At 41.9% G+C, this 11,913-nt stretch overlaps 1 protein-coding gene across 1 annotated transcript; it reads left to right on the forward strand.

The window, feature by feature from the left end:
- The first annotated feature begins 360 nt into the window (after window positions 1–360).
- LOC148117249 (retinal homeobox protein Rx2-like) lies at window positions 361–3,081 on the forward strand. The gene is made up of 3 exons (XM_087903001.1): window positions 361–971; window positions 1,926–1,971; window positions 2,921–3,081. Exons 1-3 carry the CDS (start codon window positions 559–561, stop codon window positions 2,975–2,977), a joined length of 516 nt encoding a protein of 171 aa, XP_087759127.1. The 5' UTR covers window positions 361–558; the 3' UTR covers window positions 2,978–3,081.
- The last annotated feature ends 8,832 nt before the right edge of the window (window positions 3,082–11,913 follow it).

Genomic DNA, 11,913 nt, shown 5'->3' on the forward strand with positions numbered 1-11,913 from the left:
GTCACAGAAATTCTTACATGTTCACTCGAGGATCCTGGAGTCAAGTGTGTGCCTTTCTCCCATACGCCATTCCAAATTATCTAGCACTTCCACACAATCCACCTGTTAACTCCTCCTTACAAGCTAGAAGGAACGGGCACCATGCAGACAAGCATTAAAGCTCATTCTGGAAGAATGGCCTAGGAGAAAGATTTAACTCCATGCTACGTTTCCACATCCCCGTTCAGTCTCCCTCAGGTCCTCCTCGTTTGGGCCACACCCATCCTTTGTGCACTGAAACAGACAGCACCGACCTCAGCAAGTGGGCAGAAGGGCCAGCGCAACCAGTCAGGCAGCAGTGAGTGGAGGGTGCACAATTCAACAGCTCCTGCATGCAAGCAAGCGCCTGGACGTCGAGCATGAAGAACTGGGCAGCATGCTCGGACCTGAGCATTGACACATTGACGTCACCCTTTCCTCAGTCCTCTCATTGTTTTGTCTGTAGCAGTGCCGAGATTCTAGAACTCGAGGTCACTCATTTTCGGGACCCCAGTCTGCCTGTGGCTCACAGTTGGAGTCATGGCCAAGAAGCTTTATTATGAGTTTCAACTCAATACTATGCAAGATTATGGGGATGAAATAGTGTATGAGGACGGGGTTGTGGCCTCCTCCTCAGCCGCAGCCAAGGAAGCAGTTGGTGGCCTTTGTGGATGCTGCATAGGTCTCCCATATATCAGACTCTATGACAGCATCCAGGGCCAGGATAGCGAGAGGGACTCTGAGGAATGTGATGCCAACGTGGGAGAAAGCAGTGGCCACCCGGAATGTTCTTTGGAGCTTGACCCAGAAGATCTGAACACCTCAGCGGCTGGTGTGGCAAGGATTCCTCAGAGGCACCAGGGTCCTCAAAACCATTTCCGTTTCACAAGGTGCCAGATCCAGAAAATGGAACAAGACTTTAAAAAATCCCAGTGCCCAGATTTGGCTGCCAGGTATGTGGCTTGGACTAAGAGCTCCCCACCCTCCCTGGCCTCTGGCTCATGTTGAGGTGTCCTTTTACGCTTCAAGGCCCTATATTCCCTATCGCCCATCTCCAAGTCACAGGGGTCTTCTCCTTTGGTGGTTGGTACTGGAGGGTGCCCTGTGTGGGGGCTGAGCTCAGTAACAACATGTAGTGCTGGCGTGAAGCAAGTGTCCCTAGTCCACACCTCTCATTACGAGTCATATTTTAATTTCTGTGAAATATAGAGACCAGAGTTTAGTGGACCCAAACAACTTACTAGCATCAAGTTCACGAGTGCTAGGGTTTTATACTGTGTTTGGTGACCTCCCCACCAGTAGTCTCCTCATCTTTTCAGGGACTGTGTACATAACCATCAACTCCTTTTGCTTTCTCTTTCCCCTCCCCAGTGCTCTTTTCTTTTCTTTTCTTTTCTTTTCTTTTCTTTTCTCTTCTCTTCTATTCTTTTCGTTTGTTTTGTTTCTTTCTTTCTTTTTCCTTTCTTTCTTTCTTTCCTTTCTTGGTTTTTTCGAGACAGGGTTTCTCTTTAGCTTTTGGAGCCTATCCTGGAACTAGTTCTTGTAGACCAGCTGGCCTGGAACTCACAGACATCTGCCAGCCTCTGCCTCCTGAGTGCTGGGATTAAAGGCCTGTGCCACCACTGCCTGGCCCCAAGTGCTGTTTTTAAATTAGCATTCTTTGCTCAGCATAGACTTTGACATTTATTTTTAATTTTTGAAAGTTTGTTAAAATTATTTGTCTCTATCATTTAGAAACTTTTGCAGGAAATTAAGACATATCAAAAGTAAGACTGCCTCTGAGAATGAAAGTTAATACCGAGTGTGAGGGTAGAGGACGGTGATATTGTAAAAGGCATAGAATTCATATATTAAATTGTATTGCATGTAAAGCAGAATGATAAACATCCATGGTTGTCTTTACACAGGGAAGAACTTGCGAGAGCTCTGAACGTGCCTGAAGACAAACTGAAGGTCAGTGAATCCAAACACAGCAATTGGACAGACAATCTATGGCCTTCTTTAGGGTTAGCTAGCCTTAACCTAGGCACTTTTAAATGAATGGATTTCATTTTTCCCTCTTTGAATGTTTGATTTTTGGCATAGGGTTTGTCTATGTAACCCTTGCTGTCCTAGAACTCGGGGTTCTTTTGCCTCCAGTCCCCCAAGTGCTGAGATTACAGCACCTGACAAACTGAGCTGTATTAACTCTATTTTGGCATAAATTGAAACAACACTACATAAAAGGGCCATCCTCTCTAGGTGGACAACCTTCATAACATATGTTGTTCACTGTGATGCAATTCTTGGCCCTCAGCTGGCCAGACACTTGGCCTCCTACTGAAATACTCCTTGCCCCTCTAACTCTTTGATTCTTCCCGTCTTTCTGTTTTGTGTCTGGAATATCAGGATAAAGTACTACACTGCATAAAGATAAAAATGATCATATCTTAGGACGATGGTAATACATAGTGGCATCCCTTAATGTTAATTTTTCTGGCATTCTGTGTTGTGTCTAGTCAAACACATTATCAAAAGTTGTATTAGGATTGAATGGAGGTAAGGACTGATAGGTATGGAAGAACAACACTTAAAACACAAAGATTAATATTGTGCAGGACAAGATTCTGGAAGTCTCACTGAAGCAGAGATAGTATTCTTCATCCTGATGCTGGAGAACTTTGTATAACATGAAAGAATATGCTGGTCAGGTTTACCACGGGTGGAAGTCCCTACTGAAGTGTTTATAGTGCGGGAAAAAGACAAAATCATGGCCCTATTTGCAGAGGTTGACACACTGCCAGGGCTTGCTTTTGTGAGCTGTGTAGGAAGTTCCATGTTAGATGCCTTAAAGTGACTTTTTTCTCTTGGCTCTGAGGGTGGAAGCCAATGCTAAAACAATCTTGTCTCCCTCTGATTTTAGGTGTGGTTTGCCAACCGAAGAGCCAAAGAAAGGAAGAAGAAAACACTCGTCCGGTAGAAAACACACCTCCAGTTGAAGACATCATTATACTTAGAGACATAGAAGAAGATTCTTCCTAGAAAGGCATCATCCTTCGTTCAGGATCCAAATGGCTATTTGGTGACCCATGTGCCCATTGTTAAGTTTAACTAATATTGAACACTCTTGTTAACAATAAATTTGTTTTTATCCTGGAATATTTTGTTTTCTCTGTTGATAGTGAACGATAGCTTGGCTTTGTGTAGTACTCTGGGGTTGCATCCATGGTCTCTTAGTGTCTGCAGTACCTCTATCCAGGACCTTCTGCCTTTCATGGTTTCCATAGAGAAGTCTGTTGCAAGTCTGATAGGTTTACCTTTATAAGTTACTTGACCTTTTTCCTTTGCAGCTCTTAATATTCTTTCCTTAATCTGAATGTTTTGTGTTTTGATTATTTTATGGCGAGGGGATTTTTTTTTAAACCAGTCTATTCGATATTCTGTATGCTTCTTGAACCTTGATAGGATTTTTGTTATTTTGGTTGGGAAAGTCTTCTTCTATAATTTTGTTGAATATATTTTCTGGGCCTTTGATCTGCAATTCTCCTTTTTCTACCCCAATTATTCTTAGATTTGTTCTTTTTAATGTGTTTCAGATTTCTTGAATGTTTTGTGATTAGAATTTGTTGGACTTGTTGTTTTCTTTGATCAGAGCATTTATTTTCTCTATGGTGTCTTCAGAATCTGAGATTCGTTCTTCTATCTCTTGTATTCAATTGGTTTTGCTTGTTTCTGTAGTCTCTGTTCATTTACCTAGATTTTCCAGCCTGTCCTAGGTTTATGTCTTCTTCATTGCCTCCATTTCAGTTTTCAATTCTTGAACTGTTTTCATTACCTGTTTGATTGTTTTTCTTGGTTTCCCATAGTGTCATTTACGTATTTACTGATTTCTTCAAACTTTTTGTTATACTTCTCTTCCATTTCTTTAAGGGATTTATTCATATCCTGTTTAAGGGACTCTATTGCTTTCATAATGACACTCTTTTCCACTTCTTCCAGAATATGGTGTTCAAGTCCTTCTGTTGTAAGATAACTGGGATCTGGTGGTTTCATGTTGTTTTTCAGATTGTTGGAGGAATTCTTGCCTTCTGGCCTGTCCATCTCTTCCTTCAAATGCTCTCCAATAGAACTTCTGGTACAGGGTCAGGTTTCCTTGTTGGCCAGGGAATTTGTCCTCTTATGGAACTTCTGCTACAGGATCAGTGCCCCTTGCTGGTCAGGAATCTCGCTGACTAAAGGTCTACCTTGCTGCAGGCAGGCCATTGAAACAAAGGAACTTCCTCCTGCCCGGTTGCACTCACCACCCCTTCCCAGCACCCAAACAGGCTGAGCTGGGGGACTTTATGGCCGCGAAGTAGGGAGAAAAGAAGGGAAGGGGTTCCTGGATGAGAGCTGGGATGGGATAGGAGGAGAGAGGGCTTAGCAGGGTGAAGCAGCCCCTTCATAATAACCAGGGAGATAAGGGTGTTGGGGAATGTCTGTGTTCCCTTTCCGGGCTTCTGCTGCATGTCAGGAGTACACTCACCCCTCCGATGGATCTTCTGCTACAGGATCAGTGCCCCTTGCTGGCCAGGAATCTCGCTGACTAAAGCCGCTTCCAATCTCTTAACCTGTGCTTTTTTATGGGTGAATTGAGTCCATTGATATAAAGTGATTTTATTGACCAATGGTTGTTAACTCTGGTTATTTTTTTTTAGTGGTAGAGTTTGTGTGTTTCCCTTCTTTCAGTTGTGCTGGTGAAGGGTTGTTAGATGTCTGAGTTATTGTGGGCATTGTTGAGATCCTTGGGTTGTGATTTTCCTTTTATTACTTTCTGTAAGGCTGGATTTGTGGTTATGTATTATTAAACTTGTTTTTATCCTGGAATACCTTGATTTCTCTGTTGATGGTGAACAAAAGCTTGGTTGGGTATAGTAGTCTGGGCTTGCATCCATGGTCTCTCAATTTCTGCAGCACATGTATCCAAGACCTTCTGGCTTCCACGGTTTCCATAGAGAAGTCAGGTATAATTCTGATAGGTTTACCTTTATAAGTTACTTGACCGTTTTTTCCTTTGCAGCTCTTAATATTCTTTCTTTATTCTGTATGTTTTGTGTTTTGATAATTATATGGGATGCTTTTGTTTTGTTTTGATTCAGTCTATTTGGTGTTCTGTATGCTTCTTGTACCTTCATAGGAATATCGTTCTGTAACATGAGGGCCCGGCTTGTTTGAATTTCTGTCCCACCCGGTACCCCACAGCTGGCAATTCCCAAAGAAAATAACACAGAGTCTACATTAGGTTATAAACTGATTGGCCCATTAGGTCAGGCTTCTTATTAGTCCTTGTTACTTATATTAATCCATTATCATTATCTATGTTAGCCACACGGTTCAGTACCTTTGTCAGCGTGGCAGCTCACATGTTGCCTCTTCAGTGGTCTGGGCAGGAATGGCAAAGGGAGCTTCCTGCTTTCCAGAATATTCCTGTTCTCATCACCCCGCCTCTACTTCCTTTCTGGTTGACCCACCTATACTTCCTGACTGGCCAATTATCATTTTATTAAAATATGATTGACAGAATACAGACAATTCTCCCGCATCATTTCCCTCTTTTTCTTTTTAAACAAAGGAAAATACCCATAGTCCATTTGTTGGGAATGTGGGTGTAGTATTTCAGGCTAATTCCTGCTGGTTGGGGGCGCTGATAATCTTATGGGGACCTAAAGAATATTTAGAGTTATAATCAAGTCCTGACTGTAGTATCCTGTGAGTCTCAATCATTTCAGGCAGCAGTCTTGAATCAGTTCTGGATGTAGAACTCTGACATCTGGGCCATCTGTTCCTACCAGAGATTTCTCAGGAGGTCTTCCTTGGTCAAACTGGATTTTTCTTAACTCCAAATGAATCCACAGTCTCTCATTTTCTGTAGAAATAAAAGCAAAATCTCTTCTCCAAAGTAACGTCCCTTTTGACTTCAGTTTTGAAGTCAATGTATTTTCAAAATATCTATCTTGTGTTAGTTCAGCAGCATTTATAAGCAAAAGTCTTTTAGCAGCTGTTGCTCCTTCCTCAGCATTCAAACAATTCAAAGAGAGCATAAAAGCGTATAGTATCAAGATTCTCTGTGTATTTTCCACCTTTATGTGGCTTTACTTTAACCTCTATTTCTTATATTTTTACTTTTACTTTTAGAGACAGGTTCTCTGTATATCTTTGTCCTGGAATGATTCTGTAGACCAGGCTGCCTTGAACTCACAGAGATCCACTTGTCTCTGCCTCCCAAGGGCTGGGATTAAAGGTGTTTGCTACAGCACCTTGAACTCACAGAGATCTGTCTGTCTCTGCCTCCCAGGCATTGAGTTTAAAGGTGTGGACCACCACACCCAACTACTCTCTTTCTCTCTCTTTTTTTAATTTAAGAACTTTAACTTTTAGCCTGCATATATTCTTAACACACTGTAAACCATTTAGAGGTTTTCTTCATCTTTGAATCTCTCTTTACTGTATATCTCTCTTTTTCTGACTACATGAGTCATTAAAGAGAATATTAGAGTCATGGCTTTGATAACTGAACCCAGCCCATTCCTTAGCTTTCCAGCCTCATGGCAGAGGTAACGGCTGCAGCCATTTTTCTTGCCACAACTCTACGGCGTTTCAAGGTCCTTGCCAGCAAGCAAGCTGTGGCATTCTGCTCACAGACCACACTCAGTTGGACTTCCTGCCTGAAAAAGTCAGAGTTTGCCCTGGCAGGACGGCCCAGAAAGCCAGCATTTTAAAACAGTGCAGCTTTTCATCAACACCATTTAAATTTTTCGTGGCAGGACCTCTTAATGAGCTGTAGGGTTTTGCAGCTAAAGCTGAGTCAGGAAGCCTCTCTTAGATGAGAGCCTTGCTTGCCTCTAGCAAGCAAAGCAGACCTGAGAAATTGCTGCTACCAAGAAAACGTGCTTTACTCTATTCTTTCCCAAACTTTCTCAGGCTTTCTGTGGATGCAGTTATCCACGTGGGCGCCATATGTAAAATGAGGGGCTGGCTGGTTCGGGTTTCTTGTCCTGCCCGGTACCCCACAGCCGGCAAGTCCCAAAGAAAATCACACAGAAGACTCCATAAGATTATGAACTGATTGGCCCATTAGGTCAGGCTTCTTATTAGTCCTTGTAACTTATATTAATCCATTATTGTTATCTATGTTAGCCACACGGCTCAGTACCTTTGTCAGCGTGGCAGCTCACATGTTGCCTCTTCAGTGATCTGGGCAGGAATGGCAAAGGGAGCTTCCTGCTTTCCAGAATATTTCTGTTCTCATCACCCCGCCTCTACTTCCTGTCTGGTTGACCCACCTATACTTCCTGCCTGGCCAATCAGCGTTCTATTAAAATATGATTGACAGAATATAGACAATTCTTCTGTATCATCCTACTTATGGTTGGGAAAGTTTTCTTCTATAGTTTTATTGAATATATTTTTTGGGCCTTTGAGCTGTAATTCCTCTCATTTTTCTACCCCTATTATTCTTAGGTTTGGTCGTTTTATGGTGTCCCAGATTTCCTGGATGTTTTGTGATGTTATTTTGTTGGATTTTTGTTTTCTTTGATCAGTGCGTTTATTGTCTCTATAGTGTCTTCAACATCTGAAATTCTTTCTACTGTCTCTTGAATACTGTTGATTATACTTGTCTCTGTAGTCCCCGTTCGTTTACCCAGATTTTCCATATCCAGCCGGCCCTCGGTTTGTGTTTCCTTCATTGTCTCCATTTCAGTTTTTAATCTTGAACTGTTTCCATTACCTGTTTGATTGTTATTTCTTGGTTTTGTAGGGTATCTTTTAGGGACTTATTTATTTCTTCGAACTTTTTGTTATTCTTATCATCCATTTCCTTAAGGGAATTTTTCACGTCTTGTTTAAGGGACTCTATCACTTTCATAATGTCTATTTCAGATTGTTGGAGGAATTCTTGCATTGGTGCCTGCCCATTTCTTTCTTCAAATGCTCTCTGATGGATGTTCTGGTACAGGATCAGGACCAGTTGATGGCCAGGATCCTCTCTGATGGATCTTCTGGTACAGGATCAGGGCCACTTGCTGGCCAGGAACCTTGCAGATAAAAGAGCGGGCTCATAGAGTGCAGGCTCAGTGAAACAAAGGAACTCCTGCACCCTTGCACTCCCTACATTTTCCCCAGATCCTCAACTCCAAAGCAGGCTGAGTTGGGGGATCTTATGTCCCTGAAGAAGGGAAGGCATGCCTGGGAGTAAGCTGGGCTGGGATAGGAAGTGGGAGGCATTAGCTGGGGAGAGCAGCCCCTGCTGAATACCCAGATAGTTTAGGAGGTTGCAGGGTGTCTGTGCTTTATGTCCGGAGCATTTGTCAGCGGTTGGGAACACACTCACCTCTCCAATGGGTCTTCTGATACAGAATCAGGGTCACGTGCTGACCAGGAACCTCACAGACAAAAGGGCAGGCTTGCAGCGTGCAGGATCAGTGAAATCTGGTGAAGAATTCTTAACAGAAACATTTTTTGTTCTTTTTGTTTTTTTGAGATGGGTTTCTCTATGCAGCTGATCCTACTCTGTAGACCAGGCTGGCCTCGAATTCACAGTGATCCTCCTGCCTCTGCCTCCTTAGTGCTGAGAGAGATTAAAGGCATACACTGCCAATCCTGGATAGCATAATCAGTTTTTATATGTACAAAATTTTTGCTCCCATGGTTCTAACAGGTCGAATCACTGTCATCTTCAGCCTTGAGTTTTATTAGAAACCGTGCCCCTTTACCTAAATGTTACTGTGTGTAACTGAGAATTTCCTAATCAAGTTTATTAGTTTATCCTTCGTAGCAGAGGTTCTCAATCTTCCTAATGCTGTGAACCTTTAATACAGTTCCTCATGTTGACATGATCCCCAATCATAAAATTACTTTATTGCTATTTCATAAGTATAATTCTCCTACTGTTATGATTTGTAATATAAATAACTGATATGTAGGATATCCGGGATGTGATCCCAAAGGAATTGTGACCCACAGATTCAGAACAATTACTTTATAATATCAATTTGTTCATGTTCTCTCTCCTTCTGCTCCTCATTTGGACCTTGGGAGCTCAGGCCAGTGCTCCAGGGTGGGTCTCTGTCTCTATCTCCATCCATCGTCAGATGAAGGTTCTATGGTGATATGGAAGATATTCATCAGTGTGGCTATGGGACAAGGCCAGTTCAGGCACCCTTTCCTCTGCTGCCCAAGGAACAATCTGGAGACCTCTCCTTGGACCTGGGAAGCCCTCTATATTCAAGTCTCTTGCAAACCCTAAAATGGCTCCCTTAATTAAGATATTTACTTCCCTGCTTCTATATCTACCCATCCTCCATCCCACCCATCACATTCCCCTAAGCTCTCCCGAATCCCCCCTTCTCCCTTCCCTCTATCCATCTCCCCTTACATCCACCCCCCACCCTCATGCACCCAACTTTTGTCTGGCAATCTTCTCTACTTCCAATATCCAGGAGGATAGCTATGTGATTTTCTTTGGGTTCACCTTCTTATTTAGCTTCTCAAGGATCACGAATTATAGGCTCAATGTCCTTTAATTATGGCTAGGAATTCAGGGCCATGAGTGATGGGTCCACCCACTGAGATGGTGGGACTGATCTAATGGGAGCTTACCAAGGCCAGCTGGACTGGGAGTGATGGAGCATGTGATCAAACTGAACACTCTGAATGTGGCTGACAATGAAGGCTGACTGAGAAGCCAAGGACAATGACACTGGGTTTTGATTCTACTGCATGGACTGACTCTGTGGGAGCCTGGTTTGTTTGGATGCTCAAATATATAGACCTGGATAGACGGGGGAGGACCTTGGACTTCCCACAGGGCAGGGAACCCTGACTGCTCTTAGGACTAGAGAGGGAGGGGGAGGTGGGGAGGGGACGGATAAGGGAGGCGGGGAGGAGGTGGAAATTTTTAATAAATAAATAAATAAATAAGTGAAAAATGATGAAGATAGGACATAAAAAATAAAAAATAATATCGATTTGTCATTCCTGACTTCTTCTATATTAGGGTAGCAATCATAAATGTATTGCAATGAACAGCACCATGCCAAGTCACATGTAACAATCTTACAAAATTGAAAAGAATGTAATTTTAGAATAGAAGTTTGGAGTTTCAATTCTTACTTCAATAATACAATATCGATTAAGACGATTGCAAAGAAGCAGACAAACCAAACAACATTATTAACCAAGCTGACCTAAGAGGTAGGTGTATACAAGAGTTCACTCACTGACAAAATGAGATATAGATATAGATATATGGTGTTTGAATGAGAATGGCCCCATAGGCTCATTTATTTGGATGCTTGATTGCCAATTGGTGGAACTGTTTGGTAAGGAATAGAAGGTGTGGCCTTGTTGGAAGTGTATCCCAGGGGTCAACTACTGAGGTTTAAAAACCCACACCATTTTAGTTAGCTCTATTTTGCTTCATGCTTATGGATCAAGGTATAAGCTCTCAGAGACTGCTACAGTACCATGTCTGCCTGCCTGGAGCCATAGTCCCTGCCATGATGGTCATGAACTCTGACACTGTAAGCACACAAATAAACCCTTTTTTAAGAAATTGCCTTTGTAGTAATATCTATGCCTTTCTGACTGAGGTAAGATGAGGTAAGTTGTTTTGATTTGCAATTGCTTAATTGTTAGGGATGATGAACATTTTAAAGACATTCCTTAGCTATTTCCTCTTCTTTTGAGATCTATCCGTTCATGTTTCAGACATGATCCGATTTTTTCATTGTTTTGGAGGGGTGTTTATTTCAACTTGCAGGTTACAGTCCATCTTGGAAAGTAGTCAGAGCACAAAACTAAGCAAAAATGTAAAGCAAAAACCATGAAAGAATACTGCATGCTGACTCACTTACTCAGGCCCATGCTTAACTAAGAGAGACATACATGGATCTAATCTACATGGGAAGTAGAAAGAGACAAGATCTCCTGTGTAGATTGGGAGCATGGGAATCATGGGAGAGGTTAAAAAGGGAGGGGAGAGGAAGCAAGAGGAGTGGAGAAAAATATATAGCTCAATAAAAGCAATCCATATCTAGATTCTATATACATTCCATGATTGCCTGCCCAGGAAATGGTTCCATGAGTGTCCCACGGATTTACCAGCTATTTTCAGGGTTAACAGCAAACATATTTACACATCTTGTCATTTTGTTAGCCCTAAGCATTGGAGTATTTTGTGAAGCTTTACATGCATGAAATAAATACATCACCATTTTGAAACTAGATTAAACAGCAGTTCCCTTTCTTCCTATTCCACTTACATTTTCCTCATAAAAGTGTATTGAGTGCTTCTTGTACATTACAGTAGACCACACTGTCCTCTCCCTGACTGACAGCCGCCAAAACACAAAGAGGCATCTTTCTGATGTAATACAACTGTACCCTACTCAATGTACCCTATTTTTTTATGTATATCAGACTTTTTACCTGGAGCCCCTAGTGGCCACACCAATTAGGAATTCAGAAAAATTTCCTACAAGAAAACAGAGATCCACCTCATTCTCCTAAGAACCAGAGAGGGCAACAGAAATCAAGGAATAAAATACCCACTCAAGAAAAATAAGACCACATACCAGGACCTAGCATTACAGTCTCAGGTGCCTAGACATCAGTGTTAAAATGCAGTAACAACCAGAACGAAATATATCTCCTCTAGAACTGAAAAATCTTAACTGAGCAGGCCCTGAGTATTGCAGCATAGCTGAAGCACACGGACTGAGATTGATATGTCAAATGAAAGAGATTGTTTTTAATAATATGAAAATGTACTTAAAAATATGAAAAGCACATTTAAAAAATTCTGGCACAAAAGAAAACCCTGGAAATCTGGAATAGTATGAAAAGACCAAATCTAAGAATAATAGGAATAGAGGA

The sequence above is a fragment of the Myodes glareolus genome, chromosome X (genome assembly GCF_982192425.1).
Source record: "Myodes glareolus chromosome X, mMyoGla1.1, whole genome shotgun sequence".
Classification (NCBI taxonomy): Eukaryota; Metazoa; Chordata; class Mammalia; order Rodentia; family Cricetidae; genus Myodes; species Myodes glareolus.